The sequence below is a fragment of the Plecotus auritus genome (genome assembly GCF_963455305.1).
Source record: "Plecotus auritus genome assembly, chromosome: 9".
In the NCBI taxonomy this organism is placed as follows: domain Eukaryota; kingdom Metazoa; phylum Chordata; class Mammalia; order Chiroptera; family Vespertilionidae; genus Plecotus; species Plecotus auritus.
In genome coordinates, this window is record NC_137783.1 from 8535803 (window position 1) to 8556707 (window position 20905).

General features: G+C 53.9%; 1 protein-coding gene across 4 annotated transcripts in view; it reads left to right on the top strand.

Moving 5' to 3' along the window:
• The window catches only part of HSPA12A (heat shock protein family A (Hsp70) member 12A), a 113579-nt gene that overhangs the window by 76384 nt on the left and 16290 nt on the right, over positions 1-20905 (top strand). For all 4 annotated transcript variants that reach the window (XM_080641019.1, XM_080641020.1, XM_080641021.1 and 1 more), the window contains 5 exons: positions 9418-9503; positions 10196-10323; positions 12661-12847; positions 14888-14992; positions 17012-17128. In XM_080641019.1, coding sequence (XP_080497145.1) covers positions 9418-9503; positions 10196-10323; positions 12661-12847; positions 14888-14992; positions 17012-17128 — 623 coding nt within the window. The remainder of the gene's footprint in view (positions 1-9417; positions 9504-10195; positions 10324-12660; positions 12848-14887; positions 14993-17011; positions 17129-20905) is intronic.

Consider the following 20905-nt stretch of genomic DNA (forward strand, 5'->3'; position numbering starts at 1 on the left):
GTATACAATTCAGTGGTTCTTTTATGTCCACAGGGTTGTGCAACCATCACCACTGTCCAATTCCAGAACATTTCATCACCCTGAGCAGAAACCCTTGCCCACTAGCACTGGCTCCCAATCCCCACTCCCCCAGACTCCGCTCCACTGCCCGGGGCTACAGGTTGACAGTGGCACCCATGCGGGCCAGGGACTGGTCCTGGGACCGGGGCTGGAATGCGGGAGAGGAAGGACCTTGGCACTGGAGACGGGCGCTTCAGTGTGACTTCAGGAAGGTGCTTACCGTAACCCTCTCCGCCTTGGTGGAGCGGTTAAATCGAGGACATGGTCATTTTCTCAGCCGCAGTTGGACCGATTTGATGACGATGATGGTGGTGGTGGTGGTGGTGGTGATGATGATAAATAACATCTATAATTTATGGAGGGCTCATCATGCACCAGGTTTTATGGATATTATTTCTTTGATTTTTGTGCTATTTTCTAGCAATCTTAGGAAGTCTGTCACCCTCCACCCATTTTCCAGGTGGAGCAAACGGAGGCTCCGAGAGGCTGAGGAGCTCACCCAGGTCATGGATCTGGGAAGGGGCCGTGCTGGGATGGGAGCCCAGGCCTTCCTGACTCTGAACCTCCGTGTTGTCAGTAGCTCCTCCCTCACCCTGATCCTGGATTGGAAGAACTTGGGCTTTTGAAATGTTCGGTTTCAGCGAGCCACACAATCTCCTAAGCCCAGAGGGAGCCCTGTGGCTGTGACCTCCTGACTGCCTTCAGGCTGTGTGCTCATCTGGGACGGGGAGGTGTGGACATCTCTCAGTGGCTCATCTTTCAAGAGAAACGCACCTGTGGAGACCTGGCGCTGGGTAGGGAACAGGAGTGCAAGCCTGGGGAGGGAGAGGTAGGGAACAGGAGTGCAAGCCTGGGGAGGGAGAGCTCCACCCCAGACGGACCTCTTTCGTAACCTCAGCTTTACTTTCTCCTCCACAGAAGGGAATAATCACCGCCTCCCAGCCCCCTAACAGCAGGGTCTCATGAGCTACGCCCTTAAGGCTCCTAGTTTGGTGTGAAATTCACATTCAGTGAGTGCTGGCCACCTTAGCTTTCCTGGTAGGTTTCTGGGCTTTGTACATTTCTGATAATTTCAAATTAATAATATGAGTTTGAATAAACTTGCAAAAGAGCCTAAAGTAAAAAGTGTACAAGAACGTGACCCTGTGAAGGAATTCAGCAAGTGGTGGGTGGGGCTGTTATTTATGCAGAGGGTTTCTTCTGCATTTTGCCTCCGTGGTTCACTGAGACACAGTGATAGAGGCCCTGGGGATTGGAATTCCCGCTTCCCAGGGTGAAGACCAGGCCAGAGAGGTGAGGCAGCTTCTCAGGGCTCCTGAGGGTCCATACCTGTGGCATTCTCTACGCGCCACGCCCTAATCTGCATTGTCACCAGGAGCCATTTTCTTTTCCTTACCTTCCTCTAAGAACTTGGGTTTTGCTTCTGTTCTGGTTCTGAGGAGACATAACCTTGACCCTGTGGCCCAACCTGGCTGCCCTGCCTGAGCATGGAGGTCACTGTGCCTATACCCTGGGCCTCCACAGGGCCCACCTTCCCCCCACCCTTCCCCTCCCAGACTTAGAGCTTGTTCTTCTAGACCAGGGGTGGGCAAACTTTTTGACTCGAGGGCCACAATGGGTTTTTAAACTGGACGGAGGGCCGGAACAAAAGCATGGATGGAGTGTTTGTGTGAACTAATATAAATTCAAAGTAAAGGAGTGGAGGGGAGAGCAAGAGAACCGGATAGAACAGCCGGATCCGGCCCTTGGGCCGTAGTTTGCCCAAGGCTGTTCTAGAGGAAGGGTCCCAGGGTGACATCTGACATTGCTATTTCATCCCCTGGAGAGAAGATGCCAAGACCTTCTTCACTGAGGCTTCTTGCCCCTCCCATATGGCCTTGGGAGCCCTTTGAGTCTGAACAAAGCAAAATGGGTGTGTCCTGCTCCTTAAAGAGACCCTGCTTCTCTGCAGGGCCAGGCTCTGATTTCTCAGAACAGGGAGGGGCCCGGCAGCGATGGAGGGTAGGGTGGGGGGGAAGCAGGGGGGACAATCACTGGCCTCTTCTGTGGCCCTGGGTTCGCAGAGGGGTTTCAAAGTCTAGGAGGGCCCTGAGGCTGGGCTGGAGCCCTCTGAGTGGGAGCCAGTTGGTGGCTGGATGCCTCCTTTGCTGTCTGCAAGGGTAACTGTAGAGCAAGCAAAATTCAGACTCCTTCAGGGCTGTTTAGATTCATCCCAACAGCCTCAGCCCCAGAAAAGCCAGCTGGACATGTACCCCTCATCCACTCCAAGACCCAGGTCCGAAACATTCCCAAGGTTTCAAAGTGCAAACTGTGTAGGTCTAATGCATGCATATTCTCTTGAGTTTGGTCATTCATTTGATAAAATGTCTGGGGGGCCTACCTGTACGCTGTATAAGAGAAATATTGTCTTGCCCTCCTGAAGCCAGGAACACAGACACGTAACTGGTACATTAAAACAGCCACTCTTTTATTATGGAGAACTTAAAACATACAGAAGTAGGGTAAATAATGTATTGAGCATCCATGAATATCAGGCATCATATTGTTTCATCTGTAAACATTTCAGAATGTATCTCTAAAGTATAATGACTCTTAAACATTACATAACTACACCATTAACAGTAATTTATTAATATTATCAATATCTAGTCAGTGTTTATAATTCAGACCATTTCCAATTGTCTCATAAGTGATGTAAATTTTTCTGTTCATTTGAATCATGATCCATGAAAGGCTCATGCATTGCAATGACTACAGTTCTCTGCTTTAAGCTAGGGCAATCTGTCTCAGGCAGGTCAGGGTGGGCGGGGAGCTCATTACCAATGCAAATTTTCTGCTGTCCTGGACCAATTGGAGTAGAAACTCTGGGGGTGGGGCCAGCAATCTGTTTTAACCAGGGCTCTGGGTGATGCTGATGCACATTAAAGTTTGAGAACCTCTCATCCATAGTTTCCCCTCCTCTGTTCCTATATATTTTCCTTGTAATTTGTGTTTTTTTTTTTTGGAGAAACCTGGCTGTTGTCCTTAGCGTTGCCTCCAGTCTAGGTTTTGCCAATTGACCTGGGATTATAGGTGCCGATGACCAAATTCCTCTCTGTTCCTCCTTCCAACAGAGGTGGGTGCCCTGGAGGATGAGGCAGAAGTGGGGCTCCCAATGTGCTGAATATAATTCATGAAAATTAGCAGGAAGACCTGTAGAAACCATTTCCTCACCTCCCCCAGCCTTGGCCTGGACACACGTGTGCATGTATGTGAACCTGTGGTTGACAGAGATGGCGAACTGCCCCACTCACCGTCTGGGACTATAGGGGCTCGGGATTCACTGTCTCTGGGGAATGCCAGCTGCCCCAGTTTTCTCTCACTGGGGCAGCTCGTCTCCTAAACCATCTGGGGTGGGGGTGGGGGGTCACTGGAAGATGCTGCCCAGGGTCAGGATGGGCCAAGCACAACCTCTCACTCCGAGCCGGTGCCAGGTGCTGTGGGTTCTGCCACTGCAAATGCTCATTTCCATAATTATTGTTTAGCATTTGGAGAGCGACTGTTTCACACTTGGTATTCTTTGCAGCCAGGAGGGTCTCCCAGTTCATGCAATAAAATTTCCATTTACTCTGGACATCAGCTGAGATGATTAAAAAAAAAATCCATAAATTATTTACTGAAATGGCTGTTCAGCTTACGGTAATAATGCATTAGTTCAGCTAGCCATGAAGCCTGTTATAGGGTAATAAATTTCTTTTATTTTCCTTTTTAAAAGGTATCTGCCAGTAACCTACACTTGACCTTGCACTGATCAGTTTTCAAAAATGATGCTGCAAGGGAGGGCATGTGAGGAGAGAGAAGTGGAGAGCTTTTTTCAGGTAGCCTGACTTTAGGCAGTTGTCCCCAGCTACCTGTCATCTCAGCGCCAGGAGGAGGAAAGAATGAAAACATCCATTGCATGTTTAAAGCATAACGACCTTAAAAATCCTCCTTTTCCTTTTTTTTTTTTTTTTTTTTTTTTTTTTAGAGAGAGAGAGAGAGTGAGAAAGGGAGAGGTAGAGAGAGAAACCTCCATGTGAGAGTGAAATAGCAAACACCCATCGCCTGCCTCCTGCACGCCCCCTACCAGGGAGCCAGGGAGTCACCATTGTTGAAACCACCAGTCATTTCACATGAGCCTGGAGCCTTGTAGAATAAAGGCAGGCCCGTGGTTCTGTCTTCATCCTTTAAAATGTTGTGTTTATGGAGCAGGATCGATTTACTGTATCTCGGAAAGTCTACAGTTCTGCTCACAGCCATTTGCTGACTAATGTCTCCAGCAGGGGAGAGCAACAAGCACGTTTCTGAGTTATGGCTGTCTTTGACATACCTCTATCCAACCCATTTTTATTTTCAGAACCTCTGCTTTGATTAAAACCATTAGAGCCCGGAGCAAATACAGTGTGTCTGAGTTTTATGTCTCGCATTTTATAGCAGGAGCCCCGTTGAAACCTGATTTAATTTTTATACCACGAAGGCAAGTGCAATGAGCATTAACCTAACAAGTTAAACTAGTTCCTCCTCGACTAGCTGGTTTGGGGCTCTAAAAAAATCCCGAGTCATACTTTTACTTATTTATATCCTCTAATTTGCTGCAAAAATATTTTTACCGCAAAAATTATTTTAAAGGTGATGTGTTGGGGGTTGGGTCCCAGGTTAAGAGTGAACCTGGAAACCGCCAAATCAGCTTATCTTTCCATACACTAAACTAAAAAGGATCGCACAGTAAATCTACAAGACAGAAGTGCTGTTAAATGAGCTAAGATTAGTAACAAAGGAGACGGGACAATAATTCTCTGTTGGTTGACCAGAAAGCTGCAGTGTCCCTTCCTTCTCCATGAAACCGTGGTTGTGCGGCTCAGAGTTTACATTCCTGAAGTGGTGTTTTTCTGATTTTTTGATGTGAAATCATCAAATCCCTTTGTGTTACTGCATTTCAGGGTAACTTAGTGCTGGAAGGGTGAGATGCTTTGAGTGTCTGCTTAATCTACTTGGAACAGTGTGGTAGGTTTTTCTTCAAACTCCCAGAGAGACTACACTCCCTGGCAAAGCGTTTTCCTTTCATCTCTCCTCCTCTCCCGACCTTCACAGGTGGGTCTGTTTCTTTTCATCAGCTTCCTCTCTCCTCCAAGCCTGCACGCTGAAAATCTCCATTCTTGTTGGGATTTTACCTTTGCTTTCCCTCCCCTTCCCAATGTGCCCATGTCACCCTGTGTGTACTGACCTGGAATATCACATAGGTGGGAGCAGTCACGGGCAGATGTTACTGTACTGGCTTTGCGGAGAAGCATAAACGGGGCCGCAGCTAATGACAGAATGTCTTACAGGGGATCATGGCCCCTGTGTATTGAGAGCCAGGTCATACGACATGTACTTTGTATATATAGACACCTCATGCATCAACTCTATCGTTGTCTGTTAGCATAGATCTGTCAAGTACTCTTAGATCAGTAGATAATATTCTACTGACCCCCTTGTCTTTATTCCTAACCACTTATTTATGGAATGGAAGCTCTCAAGCTTTGTTGGGGCTATTAGCACGCCAGAAACTTTCCATAGCCCTCAGGGATAAAGGAGGCTTTTCCATGCTCTTTTCCCCAATAATTAAAAAATTTTTTTGTTGTTGTTGTTTTGTTAATCTTCACCCGAGGATATTTTTCCATTGATTTTGAGAATGGAAGGGATGGGGAGAGACAGAGAGAGAGAGAGAGAGAGAGAGAGAAAGAGAGAGAGAGAGAGAGAGAGAAGAGAGAGAGAGAGAGTTATTGATGGGAGAGAGACACATCAATTGGTTGCCTCCCACACAAGCCCCGACCAGGGCCAGGGATTGAGCCTGCAACTGAGGTACGAGCCCTTGACTGGAATTGAACCCGGGACCCTTCATTTCAAGGGCTGACAACCTATCCACTAAGCCAAACTGGCTAGGGCTCCCCAAGAATTTTTGAGCACCACTTTGACATCCTAAATAAAGAAACATTAGCTAGAGAACAAAGTTGTCACTGTAGGCTTTGTATATTCCTGCGCTGGACTGATGCACATTAGGCGGTGGCTTACCTTTGATTTGGGATGTAGAGAGCTGTAGATGTGGGTGTGAATGATATTCACATATCTATAAAAATGTTGCGGCATGCCTTTTTTTTTTTTTTTTGCAGATCAGTTTTAAATCATTACACAGTGTAACTGCATTTTAATTTTGGATGGAAGAAGTTTAATTGCCTCTACAAGGCCTGGTTGAGTGATCAGCAAGTCAAATGATTTATTTCCTACTGAACAGAGACAGAGGGGGAGGGATTCACAGGGAGGACCCAGCAGGTCCTTGGTTCTTGCCCTGAATACCCCGGAGTCCTCTGGGGCCCGAGGCATGTGTGGCCCAACACATGCAATTGTGCTAGTCAGCGGGCCATGCTCTGAGGAGGGCTGAGTGATGGGATAATTAGAGCCCAGCCGTCAGAGGGTGGATGGTGTGTCTGCAGATAATAGCTTGTTTGCTAATTGCCAACACCAGGTTTTCTGGGTAATTAGACATTTGGTTTCTTCCAAGACCTTCTGTGCAAATGTGGACACATGGCCGTAGGCCTTCCCAGTAGCAGGTGGAGAGAGGGTGGCTCCAGTGCAGGGTGGCATCTCTCTGCTGGCTGCCCCAAGGGCCATGGGCAGGGCAGACGTCCCGCCAACAGGTGCAAAGGACCATCTGGCTGGGCCCCCTAGTGGAGAGGCCAAATCCCCCAGCTTTTATAGCAGTGGATGCCCCTGTGCTAGGAGGTCAGCAAAGAAGGCAGAGGCTAGCAGGCTGGTCCAGGAGCCTGGCTTCATCTCCATTCTCCTTCCAAGAGCACTGAGCTTTGGGTGCTGATAGGAATCAGAAATTGCTTCCCCTCTCCGATGTGCAAGTTGATTTTTTTAAAATAAAAAATATTAGTTGTGGTAAAAGAAAAAAATATATAATAAATATAAAATGTAAGATTTGCCATTTTAACCATTTTCAAGTGTACAAACCTTTGGAAATAATTAGTATTGTGTAACCATCACCACTGTTTCCAAAACCTTGTCCTTACCAATACAGAAACGGTACACACACTGTTCCTGCCTCCTGCCAGCCCCGGGTAACCTCGAATCTACCTCCTATCTCCACGAATTTGCCTATTCTAGACATTTCATATAAGTGGAATCATACTATATTTCACCTTTTGTGCCTAGCTTATTTCACTTAACATAATGTGTTCTAGATTCATCTATGTTGACATGCATGAAAATTTTATTCCTTTTCACAGGTGAATAATATTCCATTATATGGATATACCATGTTTTGTTTATCTGTTCATCCACTGGTGGATACCAGGTTCTTTCTACATTGTGCTTACTGTGACTGCACTGACATTCACATACAAGTATCCGTTTGAGTCCTTGTTTTCAGTTCTTTGGGGGAGATACCTAGGAGTGGAATTGCCAGGTCATACGGTAATTCTATATTTGACTTTTTGCGGAACCACCAAACTCTTCCCCAGTGGCTGTGCCATCTCGCATTCCCACCCGATATATATAAGGGTTCCGATTTGTCCACATCCTTGCCAACATTTGTCATTTCTGTTCCTTTTTTATTATAGCCATCCTAGTGGGTGTGAAACAGTACCTCATGGTGGTTTTGATTTGCATTTCTCTAATGATTACTAATGTTAAACACCTTTTCACGTGCTTATTTGCCATTTGCATGTATTCTTTGGAGAAACGTGTAAGGCCTTTGCCCCGCCAGTTGATTTTTTGCCTCTGCACCTTTCTCCCCGAGGTTGAATTGAGCCTCATCAGGAGAGGACCACACGCCTGCAGAGGGGGGTGGCTGTGCCGAGTGGAAGCCTCACGCTCACTCTTTCATGATTCATGCCATTCCCTCAGCCCGTTGGGCACCCACGGCCATGATGCTGTTTGAGTTCTCACCAAGCAGGGAAGAAGAATCGGCAAGTGCGTGGGGTTACCCAGTGATTGACAGCGCAGGCCGGGGGAGCCGCTCCTGGTCTCCTCTCGAAGCAGACAGGCCCTTCTCAGACACCCCACACCCTCTGGGTTTCCTTGACCACAAGTTTTATTTCAGCAAATTACCATTTTCCCTCCCAGGTGCTAGGCTATGTGCTGAGTGGAGCCGTATTTGTAGAGCGCCCCGGATGGCGCCTGGCATTTGTAGGTGCCCAGGGACTGTCATCGTCTCTGCAGCGAGAGCCCACAGTTCTTCCTGCGGCCCTGCCGGGCCTGGGCAGCGGGCAGGGACAGCCGTGCGGAGCCTCCAGCACTGACCGGGCACAGGGTGACTTCTCCTTGGTGCTCACTCCTGGGCGAGAGCCCCTGGGCTGGAGGAGAAGGTGCAGGACAGATATCTGCGCCTGAACAATGGCAGGAGCAGCAGGGCAGGCGGCAGAACGATGTTCATGCGGCTTCGCTGGTGGCCCTTCTCCGGTTTGGCCTTGAATCTGTTGTGTGGCCCGTCTTCGGGGTCCAGGAATGCTAGCCTACCTGTCTTCCCGTTGTGGATTTTCTTACTGAATGTCCAAACCTTCCATGTCACCGAAGAGAGATGAGGTCCCCATAGGCTGGTGGGGCCTCAAGCCAGAGGGAGGCAGGAGATGATGCCTCCACCAGGCAAAGCAGTGCTTTCGGGAAGGTGTGCTATGCCCACGTGAGCGGTGGTTCATGTGGGGTGGGGTCCCCCAGCCCACTGGGAACCTGAGGGCTGCGGATACGCTTCCTGGAAAGTGCACATGAAAATCGCACGTCATTTCGGGTGCAGGTCCTCCCGTCCACATGGAGGCTGGGTTAGGGGCTGGCTCTGTGGGGGCAGGAGCCCGGACAGGGGCGATCTGGGGCCTGGCAGATGCCCTGCTAAGTGGGAGTTGGATGGCACCTACTGAGAGGACTGCGGGTCCCTGGGAGAAAAGGAATGTCTTATTTGGTCAAGTTTTATTTTATTATTATTTTTTGTTGTTAATCTTCACCCGAGGATATTTTTCCATTGATTTTTAGAGAGAGTGGAAGGGAGAGGGAGAGACAGAGAGAAACACCGATGTGAGAGAGACACATCAATTGGTTGCCTCCCGCACGCACCCCAACCAGAGCCAGGGAATCTGTAACCAAGGTATGTGCCCTTGACAGGAATTGAACCCGGGACCTTTCAGTCTGCGGGCTGATGCTCTATCCACTGAGCCAAACTGGCTCGGGCTCATTTGGTTGTTTTAAATACTAAGTGTAAGGGGGTGCTGACATCTGAACTTTGTGGCTGGGGTCACCTCGCTCCTGCTCCCCGGGCCGGCCCCTACCACCTCTAAGGAGCGTGCTTTGTCTTTCTCTTTCCAGAAACGGCCCCCACGTCTGCATATTCATCTCCTGCCCGGAGTCTCGGGGACACAGGGATCACGCCTCTGTCCCCATCCCATATCGTGGTAAGACATGTGTACATGTGTGTGGGAGTGTGTGTTCATTACCTTGGCTTTCTGGGTCTGTTCGTATGAGGCGGCTGAGCAGCCCATCACGTTCCTGGGTGGAGATTGAGTGGTCCTGGGACCGGCCATGTGGGCCCTCCTGAGTCCTTGTCCCTCTCTGGTGGCTGGTGCCGTTGGAGCCAGTGGCCTGGGTGGCAGCATGGGCAGGCAGGTGGGGGCAGCCCCGAGGGGACAGGACTCACCAGGGTCATGCGTGGTTATGGCAGCACCCGGCAGGGCCTCTGCCATGTGGAGCCCTGCTCCCAGGCCTGACACACGGAGCAGGTGGAGTGGTCACCTGGGAGGTGCACGGGCACAGCTGGTAAAGCCCTTGGGGCAGTGGCTGTGGGTTTGCACGGGGACTTGGGGGGAACAGTGGGAGGCAGGCTGTCACTCAGAGCCAGTGGGCTCCGGCCCTGGTGGTGGTGTCTGCAACAGCCGCACGTGCACAGTTGATACAGGGAGTGGTGGCAAGCTGTGGGCTTGGCCCTTCACTTAGGGGCGCCGCCCTGAGCTGAGCTGGCTTACTCTCTCCCCAGGGCTTGAGCCAGACAGTGACTGTCCTGGGCAGTGGGTATACAGCGGGGCGGCATCTTCCTGAAAGCCGGGCGTGGCGACCCCCCTCCCCAATACCTTACTTGGTGTATCTGCAGAACGATGCCGACTCGAGTGTCTCGGAGCAGCAGACGTTTCTCGTGGTGGTGGCCGTCGACTTTGGGACCACGTCTAGCGGCTATGCCTACAGCTTCACCAAGGAGCCGGAGTGCATTCACGTGATGAGGCGAGTGCTTGGGTGGGCAGGGGCAGGCGCCGGGTCCTGGACTCTGGCCCAGCTCGGCCCAGACTCACTGTGCCACTTTGGGCAGCCACTCTGGTCTCTGGGCTGCAGGGTCTTGGTCCGAGACAGTGTTGGTTTAATTCTGACTTAGTTGGTCTGGGGAAGGGCATGGTGCTGGGTTTGGAACCTGTCCCGGTGACTTCGGCGTGCAGCCTTGGGGGAGAGGTGCCCACTTATAGGTGTCTGTGGCGGACACCTCCTGTGTGAGCTTAGGCCATTGCTAAACCTTCTGAACCTCAGTTCCCTCATCTGTGAAACGGGGATCCTGACAATACCTGCCTCGCAGGGTGTGCTTCCTGTCAAGTGCCAGCATGGAGTCAGTGTACGCGGGGAGGTGCAACTCTTCCAAGTGAGGAAGTGTCACGGGTGATGTGACCAGAGCAGAAAGCACCACGCCTGAGAGGAAGCAGAGCGGGGAATTGCCGCCACGTGAACGGTCACCTGAAGTTGCCCTGGGTCTCCTGGGGCACGCTCCCAGGACACTCCCTGTGTCCACCCCCCACACACACAGCAGCCGGCACACTCTGGTGCCCACCGTGCCCACACGTGACCGGCTGTCTCTGAAGATTCTGGTCTGGCCAGCACCAATGCCTGCTCCCCCGGGCTGGTCCTGGCCTTCCCGCCGTTTTCAGCCCCCGAAGCTTTGAGAGCCAGGGTTGATCACCCCAATTTTCCAAACCCAATATGGCTCTGAAGATACATTGTGATTGGCAATTCCCTTCACCAGTAGTTGTAGAATTTAGCTACTGCTCCTGGGGTAAGATTTTAGGCATTTTTTTTTTTAAATGTGCGGTTGAAAAGACAAGTTGTAATAAAAGTAACCCCCACCCGGTTTGGGGTAGGCCCCGAGTGGAAAGAGCACGTGTTAAAAGCTGGAGTCAGTGCTTGTCAGTGTCTCCGCAGTTGTCTGAAGAAATGCTGCTGAGGTTTGCAGGAAGGGCCAGGAGGCAGTCATGCAATGGAAACGGGGGAAGAGCAGACATAGCTGAACTTGCTGGGGAGCAAACCTCCTAAAACAACGGCCGCGTCCAGGCCTCAGAGCTGTCATCTTAGTTGCAGGACTTGGAAGGAAGTTCCTCCTGAATTTTGCTTCAGTCGGAACATAGGAACATAACCCCGGGCCGGCCGGCCGGAGCTGTGAGTGAGAAGGCTGACTTACGTGTTTCAGTAGGAACGAAGGAATACACATGGAAGGGAACGATCGGGCGGTCGTTTCTGACACGAGTGTCGTGTTGACAGTGATGGAGAGCCCATTTGTGAAAGGTGGTGTATGGGTGCTCCCCTGGCCTGGGTGCCCAGTGCCCCGTGTCTGCCCAGGATGGTGATCAGCCCTGTGCCCCGGGGGTCACACGGGGACTTAGCTCCCTGGGTGGGGCCTGCTCCCCGCTGGAGCTTGACAGGGACACCCGCCAGGCAGGATCCCAGACCCCTCTGGGCAGCAAATGCAGGTGGAGGCTGGCTGTCCCTCTGGACGGTGATGGCCCCCCGAAGCTTAGCGATGCAGTGTCGGGGAGCAGGTGTGAGCTCGGCCAGGAGCGCGGCCACCTCCCCAGGTGGCCAGGGAGCGAGGTGCTTCCCCTCCTTTACCCTGACTCCACATTCAACTGGAGCTCCCCGCTCCCTGCAGCCGCCCTGTCCAGGCTCCCAGTTTCTGTAAAGGGCACCTCCTCCTCCAGCGTCCACGCCTGCAACCTCGCCTCGGGGATGCCTCGGCTCCCGCTCACCACGGTGTCCATTCAGCTCGGCATCCCCCTCCTTCCCTGCTCTCCCTTCCGTGGCTTTCTGCCCTTGTTCGGGCGCGCTCACCTCCGCTCCCAGGTGCGGCCTGAGCTGCCTCCTCAGCCTCCTGGCTTCCAGCCTCCTGGCTTTCATCTGGCTGGCTCGGGCCAGCAGCAGTGCTGACCTGGCAGGCCCCTGCTCTAACACCTTCCGTGGCTCCCGTCACTCACTGTTGAATCCCTGTCCCCTCAGTTCTCTTCAGCCTGGGTCCCACCTCCTTCCCAAAGTCGTTTCTGACACTTCCCATTGACACAGTCACTCTTCTCACTGCACACCTGTTCTCCGGCCCACACACGCACGCCCATGCTGGCCACCTCTGAGCAGCCTGCGCGGCCTCTCCTCCTTCGAGGTCCACTTGTCTGTCGCCCCTCCGAGTTTCTCCTGAGCCCACAGCCTCCCCCCGCGGCCCCCTCCAGCAGGCCCCTCTGCCTTCTCTGACTCTGGGCCTTTCCCGGGGCCTCGGAAGAAGGTGCCACAACCTCTGCCTTCCCTTGGCGGCAGGCGGTGGGAAGGAGGTGACCCCGGGGTGTCCAACCAGAAGACTCCCACCACCATCTTGCTGACCCCCGAGAGGAAGTTCCACAGCTTCGGGTACGCTGCCAGGGACTTCTACCACGACCTGGACCCCAACGAGGCCAAGCAGTGGCTGTACCTGGAGAAGTTCAAGATGAAGCTGCACACGACTGGGGTAAGCGGGCCTCGCCCCAGCCCCAGGTCCTCTGCCTCGGAGAGCCAGGGTCCCTGCGGTCTTGTGGGGGTGGGGACTTTCCAAGCCAGGGACCCTGCGCTTCCTCCCAGGCAGAATTCACATCCGTTGACCTTGATTCTAGAAATTACCTGAGGACTCAGTGCGTTAGTGGCACACACAGCACTTTGTGATGGACACGTGGGCAGGGAGATGTTAGAATATTTCGCGACTTGTTTGCCTGGGAAACTGACCAATCAGCGTGGATGCGGGCAGGAGCGTAAGCCTGGGGGGCTGGGGACCCAATTAGGCGGCCCCCTTCCGTTGCTGGATTATTGGGAGATTAGGGGATCCTGAAGGAGGGACATGGGGACGGGGGCCTTCGGGGGGATGAGGGCAGTGGTGTGAACTAGCCAGTCCAGGAGTAACGAGTGGCCATTAACCCCCTGCGTGGGGGAGGGGGAAGCTCAGGAAATCAAGTGCCCGGCAGTTCCCGGGGCAGAGCTGCTCCCGACACACTGTCCAGGTCAGTGACGGCCTCCCCTCAAGCTGCATGGGAAAGGCTGGGCCAGAGGCTAGAGCTGTTTCCGTAGAGATTATTCCATAGAGACCCAGGATGGCGATGGTGTGTAAGGCTCAGACAACCTGGGTTTAAGTCCTGCCCCTTCCAGATGCTTACTCCCAGTCCCTGGCCTCTCGGTGCCTTGCTTTACCTTACCGTGCAATGGACACATGACAGTGCCTTCGTCGTGGGGGTTGTGAGGAGAAAAGGAATCCGAACACACCGCTCCAGAGCCGTGTGGCACTTCGTAAGCCTTGGCGAGCTCCCCTGATTGCTTTCATTTGTCGCTGTTACGTGTGTGCAGACGACAAAACAAGTACTAATGGGCAACCCAGCCACCAGCACCCGCTTTCCAGGGCCCCGCGCTCATGGGGTGATGGTCTCTCTACGAAGCGGACAGGCTCCTGCTAGAAACGCACCCTCCCCTTTCGCCTGAGGGGGTGCAGTGCTGCTCTTCAGCTTGCACAGGTGGACACACAGGACGTTTTAAAATGCCGAGCCTGTGGCTTCCAGGCGCTCGGCCAGGTTTCTGAGACGGGGAGCCGCCGCCCAAAAGCTGGGGTGTCTTTCTGAGCATCCGGGGAGGGAAGTGGCTGGCCGGGAGGAGGGGCTTGTGCAGGTGGGTCAGGATGACTGACAGGCTTCACCAGGCTGGTATAGCAGCTCACTGCCCCTTCACACTCCAGAGGCAGCGCCTAATTGCCCAGCGGGGTCACTCCGGAGGCCCCACCGATACCCCCAGCAGTAATGAGCCTGGTGGTTCCGGATGCTCAGCGGCTTTCTCTGCCCATCCGCACCCTGGGGGCTGTTTCTCCTCCGTTTTGAATGACCCCAGTCCATACAGCACCCCGCAGAGCAACCTCCACCCAAGGACTGCACTCACACCTGCTTCGTTCCTGGCGAGGGAGCGAGGCGCGATGCTGGGCTCCCCGTGGATCAGGCCGCAGAGCCTTAAAATAGGAGCTCTTCTATTCTGGGGACTTGGTTGGCAGCTCCCTGGGGAGCGAACGCTTCATGTCTGTTCAGCGTCAGGCATGTCAGTGAGTTGGCATGATCATGTAGGCCTCCGTGGGGGCTCTGAGGGTGACCATGTGTGTCCCGAGTGCAACTAATATGTAAATTGCACCGGTGCTGCCTGCTGCCTTTCTCTCTTCCTGGGCTCTGTGGCTGCCCTGAAACCTCGCTCCCAGAGGATGGGGGGCGGGGGGAGGGGAGGGAGAAGCAGAGGTGGGGCTGAGGGGAGCAGCCAGGGCCTCCTGCACAGTGTGAGGACATTGCCTCCAGGCCTGTTTTGGGGGGACTCCCATCCTGGGCTGCCTCTCACACATTGGGAAACACAAATATGGCCATCAGCCACGCCTCCCCCGCCTCTCCCCCCCCCCCCCCCCCCCCCCCCGGCAGCTGCAGGCAGCTGTCCCCGAAGCTGGAAGCGGGAAGGCCTCTCTCCTTGTCTTCCTACTGTCTCCTTCCTCTCCCTCCAGGACCTCACCTTGGATACAGAACTGACAGCGGCCAACGGCAAGAAGATCAAAGCCCTAGAAATCTTTGCGTACGCCCTGCAGTACTTCAAGGAGCAGGCGCTGAAGGTAGGACATGTGACGGCGCCTGTGCGGTGGGGGTGGTGTAACTGCCACCTAGGCTGTGCCTGGAGGGAGAGAGCAGGGCGCACCCTCCTAACTGCAGGGGGGATGGAAAATGGTACAGCCGCTGGGAAACAGTGTGGCCCCTTGAACCAGGAAGTCGAGGTTCAATTCCTGGTCTGGCACATGCCTGGCACAGGCTCGATCCCCCATAGGAGACATCATTGATGTTTCTGTCTCTCCCTCTCCCTTCTTCTCTCTGAAATCAACAAAAATATATTTTAAAAGAGAAACTCCATGAAGAAAGCTGTTCAAGGAGATTTACAGGAGCGAGGCCTTCACAAGGGGTGGCCTGGTGTTTGAAGGGCGGGTGATTCAGAGGGGACCAGGAAGTAGAAGGTCTCAGAGGTCCCGTGCATGGTGGTCTCGTTCATGAAGGAAAGCGAGCGGAAGTGCGGGACAAGGGAGACCCTCGGTCGATGTCCGGCTCCTTCCCCTCCGAGCCGTCCTCCAGCGGCTGGTGGGCGGCAGATCTAAGCAACCTCCCCTGCAGCCAGCGAAGCCATCATTCCGGTCCAGCTCTTCCTGCTGAGAGTCTCAAATCGTCTGGGTGGTGGCAGGTGTGCTCAGAACCCTTCCCAACACTCACACGCTCACCTGCTTTAAAGCCCAGAGCAGACCCGCAAGGAAATAACACATGATTAAAAACAACAAAAACAAAACAGGAACAAAACCCCCAAAGCGGGGGAAAAAAAAATGTTTGCTGAATACACGTAACACTACCAAACTGTACACTTAAAAATAATAAATTTTGTCGTATGTATTTTGTCACCATTAAAAATGAAAAAAAAAAGAAGCTTACTGATCATAGAGGAAGTTAGTTCAGTGAGAGGGTGGGTCAGTCCCAAGATAACCATTTGAAACAATAGGGAGAGTAGGACATCCATCGGGGAAAAAATCACCAGCCGATTCGACTGATCCACATCCACGACGCTGACTCTGGTGCAGAAGTGCACTAGTGTGCGTTTCGCTTTGATTTCAGGTCTGTCTGGTGACCGTGGCAACAGGAGGGGAGGTGGGGAGGGACGTAGCAGTTAACAGAGGTCTTTTCCGTGCCAGACGTTCCGCGTGTGTGCTCATTTAATTTTGCCGCGCATGCCGTGGGTTAGTTTTATTCTCCCCATTTTACAGATGGAAATACTGAGTCAGCACTGCTAGTATGCTAGAGACATAAACCTCTGAGGCTTCTGCCCATCCCCTTTACCCACATGGTGTAACCTTGACCCAGAGTGAAGGGCAGCCTGGTTCTCGCTTAGGCCGTTCACATCCTTCCTGTCCCACCAGGAAAACTCCCCTCACGTGCTGGGCTGGAGGGGAGGAAGATGGCAGCGATGACTCTGACAGTTGCCACCAGACACTGTTCTAGATACGAGACCACGTGTCACAATGTAGTTAAGACATTGGCCTTGAGAGTCAAGGTAGACCTGGGGCTGAGTCCAGATTTTGGCTCGCCCCGCTTCTGGCTGTGTAATCATCAGAAAGACAGCATAACGAGCCTCGGTTTGCCATCTGCAGGAAAGGGGCACAGTTACACTCTTCCTGACAGTGTTCTTGCATGGATTACTGGAGCTGAGGCCTAACAGTGTTGATGCAGGGTAAACTCTCAGTAAATGCAGCTTAGAAAATTATCAATGCCTCCAACAACCATGTGAGCTAGGAATTACTGTCTGATTGTCCAGATAAGGGAACTGAGGCCTGAGAGTTGTCACTTGCCCTTGTCACGTGGCCAGGAAGTGGCCAGAGGCCTGTGACCTGCCTGCCTCTCGCCTGCGCTCGCCTTCAGCGAGTGAAGGAGCCGGAGCTCCCGCCTGCTGAGCAGTCAGACACCAGGCCCTGGCTCCCTGGCGCTGGGAAGTGCTGGAGGCTGTGGAAGCTGAGGTCGGAGGCAGGAAGCCTGGATGCTCAGCGCAGCCTCAGGAGGACCTGCCACGTCCGCCTGACCTGCTGCCCTTTCCTTGGCCGTAGGAGCTGAGCGACCAGGCGGGTTCGGAGTTCGAGAACGCTGACGTCAGATGGGTCATCACGGTGCCTGCCATCTGGAAACAGCCCGCCAAGCAGTTCATGAGGCAAGCTGCCTACCAGGTGAGCGCGGGGCAGGGGCAGACGGCGCCCAGGTGCCCACGGTGGTGACCGTCACCCCCCTCGGGTGTCCAGCATGCGTAGGCCTCCTGGGGAGGCAGCTGGGTCTCCCGCAGGCAGAGGGACCAGGAGCCTTCGTGCTCCTCAGCTTCCTCCCGGGGGGGGGGGGGGGGGAGAACGGGCTCAGACCGGCAGGGGAGGGGCTTTGTGCATTTCCAGGTCACGTGGCCACGGCGGGGTCCCTGGGCTAAGATTTCAAACGGGGGCTCAGAGGCGCTTCACTTACCTGAGACTTTCAAGTAAAAGGCTTGGAAAGCAAGGAGATTTGGGTGAGAAAGGAGTCAAGGCAAGGCCCAGGCACCCGCTTGGTGCCGGGACAGAAAGCTGTGCAGGTGCAGCCGGGAAATACACGTCTGGTCCCCTCTGCCCGCCTCACCTGTGAACTCACAGGAGCACGCCTGGTCGCCCCAGACGGGTGAGGGCTGTCGCACCTGCCCGGTGGCAGACACCTGGGTGAGGGCGGGGCACGGCTAAGGAGCATGCCCGTCAACACAGCGCCATGGAGATGGCATTCCAGAGCTGATGGCCAGCCCATCCCTCGTGGGTGCCCGCCCCTCTCCACACACCCCACCCTCACCTTCCTCTGGTGCCTCAAACCCTCCCAGCCTCCAGCCCTCACGTGATTGCAGACCACTGCCAGGACAGGGCTTCCCTGACAGCCGGACGTCCTGGCAAGAAAGGCCGGTCCTGCCAATCTGTGTTCTCATCTGGGGCAGAGCTGGCTCCTGCGTGTTTGCTGCGGCCCCTGGGCCATGAAAGCCACCCTGGGGCTCGGCCAGCTCTGTGCCCTGAACGTCCGTCTCCACAGCCGTGCGCCTGAGCCGGGCTGGGCGATGTCGCCAGGGTTACAGGTGTCCTCTTGCCCTCCCCAGGGGACACTGAGTTTGTGGCCACAGGGACGAGCCTGTCCTGTCAGACACCCACCGCATCCACCCTGAGTGCAGCCGGGTAGTAAGGTCCCCGCCCCCCCCCCCCCCCCCCACACACACACATACACACCCCAGCGTCATGGACTGTACTCCACCCCCTGGGACTTTACTCCAGGTGGCAGGTAGAGTCAGGGCAGTGCCCTTCCCCTCCCCCCCGCCCCCCCCCTCGCCCTGCCGCAGACTGTCTCTCCCCTTCCTCTGCTCAGCTCAGCGTGAGAATCTGGCTCAGCCATGTATCTGCCAGAAATAGACTTGTTTTCATAGGGATGAAGGAAGAGGGTGGAATTTCCAAAAAGAGGCGATCCTTTAAAAAGAAGGAAGCCCAGACGCACCTCAGCCGCCACAGAAGCCCGGGCAGCCTGGGCTGCTCAGTGGCCGTGGACGTGGCCGTGGCCTTTGGGCCGTGTCCAAAGACAGGACCCCGGGAACGGCTGTCTAAGGCGACACGGCCCCGTGTCTGGTCTGACTGTTTCCCAGGACGGACACTCAGCTTCGTGGTTTTGACCCTCATTTCCAGCCCACAGGAAGCCTCCAGCAACAAATGTGTGACCCAGAAAAGGGTCAGCATCTATTTTTAGCCTGAAAACGAAAGAGGTGCAGTGACCAGCAGATGTGTCAGGGCTGTTAGAGCTGGGGGTGGGGTGGGGGGGGGCGGGGGGGAACCTCCTCCAAGGACAGCATCTCTGAAAGCATGGGGTGGGGCTGGAGGCAGCACGGGGGAGGGGAGAGGCCCTGGGGCAGCTGAGGAGGAAGGAAGTGGGGGGTGGGGTGGGGGTGGCATCCCCTGGGGTTTGGCACAATCAAAATGGCACCTCAGAGAGTAGAAGGTCACCCGTCCCGAGCAGTGCAGATGCGAGCGGCATCCATGGACGCAGGGAATTCGCTTTCTGAAGCCCGAGACCCTCTGCAAACAGGCCCGTCTCCTCAGCACTGGGGAGCTTTTGTTTGGTGCCACGATTGCGCAGTGTTTTTTCAGTCCTCACCGAAGGATATGCTTTGTTTTGTTTTTTAAATTGATTTTTAGACGAGAGGAAGGAAGAGAGAGAGAGAGAGAGAGAGAGAACAACAGCAACACACCCATCAGTTGCCTCCCATACACCACCCAACAGGGGTTTGAACCCACAACCTAGGTATGTGCCCTGAATGGAAGTGGAACCTGCAACCTTTGGGTGTTTGGGATGATGCTGTAACCAGCTGAGCCACCTGGCCAGGGCTGTGCAGCTTCATTTTGGACCCTTTGAAATTCTGATTTGGTACTGTGTTCAGTGTACAGTCACTGAATGGATTTTAAGATGGCAGGGCCATTCAATCCCTGCTCACACAGTCACTTATTCATTCAACAAACCTGGGCCGGGAGTGTTCTGCGTGCCATGGCGGGGCGAGGCCCTGGATTCATACCTGTGCCCTGTGCATCGGAGCCCGGCCCTGCTCTCAGGTAGCTTGCGGCCCAGGGGTGCACTGAAGCCTCACACTTCTGGGGGGCAGAGGCCGTGCGGGGGCGCAGCTGCCTCTCTGACTTCTCTGCGGTCTCTCCAGCCTGAGTCCCAGTGACAAAGTGGAAATGAGGCTTGCTAACTTGTGGCCAAAATTAGCATCTCTCCAACTCTGCCTCCTCACTGCCCCTCATTCATTCTCTAGAATAAGAAAGATGTGTACTTTGATGGTTAATTTTCTGTGTAAACTTGACTGAGCCAAGGGGCATCCAGATATTTGTTTAAAAATCATTCTGAGTGTTACTATGAGGGTGTTTTGGGACGAGATTAACATTTAAATCAATAGCCTGGATAAAGCAGATTGCCCCCCTAAGTGGGTGGGCCTCACCCAATCAGTGGAAGGCGTGAGTGGAACCTAGAATAAGAGGGAATGCCTCCTGCCTGCCGGCCTTCAAACTGGGACATTGCGTTTGGGGTTTGGGGTTTTTTGTTTGTTTTTTGCCTTTGGACTTGAACTGAAACATCTCTTCCTGGGTTTTGAACCTGCCAGCAAGGGAACTAGACCATTATGGTCCTCCAGCTTGCTGCCTGCAGACCTCAGGACTTGTCAGTCTCCATAATCATGTGATCCAGCTCATTATCTTAAATCGCTTTCTACACATCCATACATTGGTTTCTCTGGAGAACTCCAATACAGAACCTGAGCAAAAATCACTTCTTGGCCCAGCCAGCTTCTGAGATCCAAGAGTGCCCATCAACCCTCCCACCCAAAGTGCTGCCCATTGGCCCGTCAACCTGCTTGCAGGTAAAACCGGAGCCCCTCCTCCCAGGCCTATCGAGGGTCCCTGAGCCCAAGTTCATGGCACAGTCCCTTGGGGCCTGAGCGTCTCCTCCCACCGGCCCGGAGGATGCAGAGGCCTGGCTGCAGAGCAGGAGACGAGGCCCCGGGCAGCATCTCCCACGGGAGAGGCAGGCCTGGAGCGGATGGTCCTGGGTCTGGGGCTCACAGCCAGTGAGGCTGTGGAGCAAGCACTGTATTTCATCCGTGAAACTCCAAAATATCTGCTCCTAGTAGTGTCAAGCCCTTGTTGAAAAAGCAGGTTAACCTCTATCTCTTATAAAGGCTGGGGCACCTTTAGACCCTTGAAGAGCATTCCATGAAAGGATGGTTCTGCCCTGACCCGGGTGCTCAGCTGGGTGGGTGTCATCCCTACACCAAACATTGCGGGTTTGACTCCTGGTCAGGGCACATACCTAGGTTGTGGGTTCGATCCCCAGTTGGGGCATCTTTGGGAGGCAGCTGATTGATGTTTCTCTCTCTCTCCCTTTCTCCTTCTCTAAAATCAATTAAAAAAATA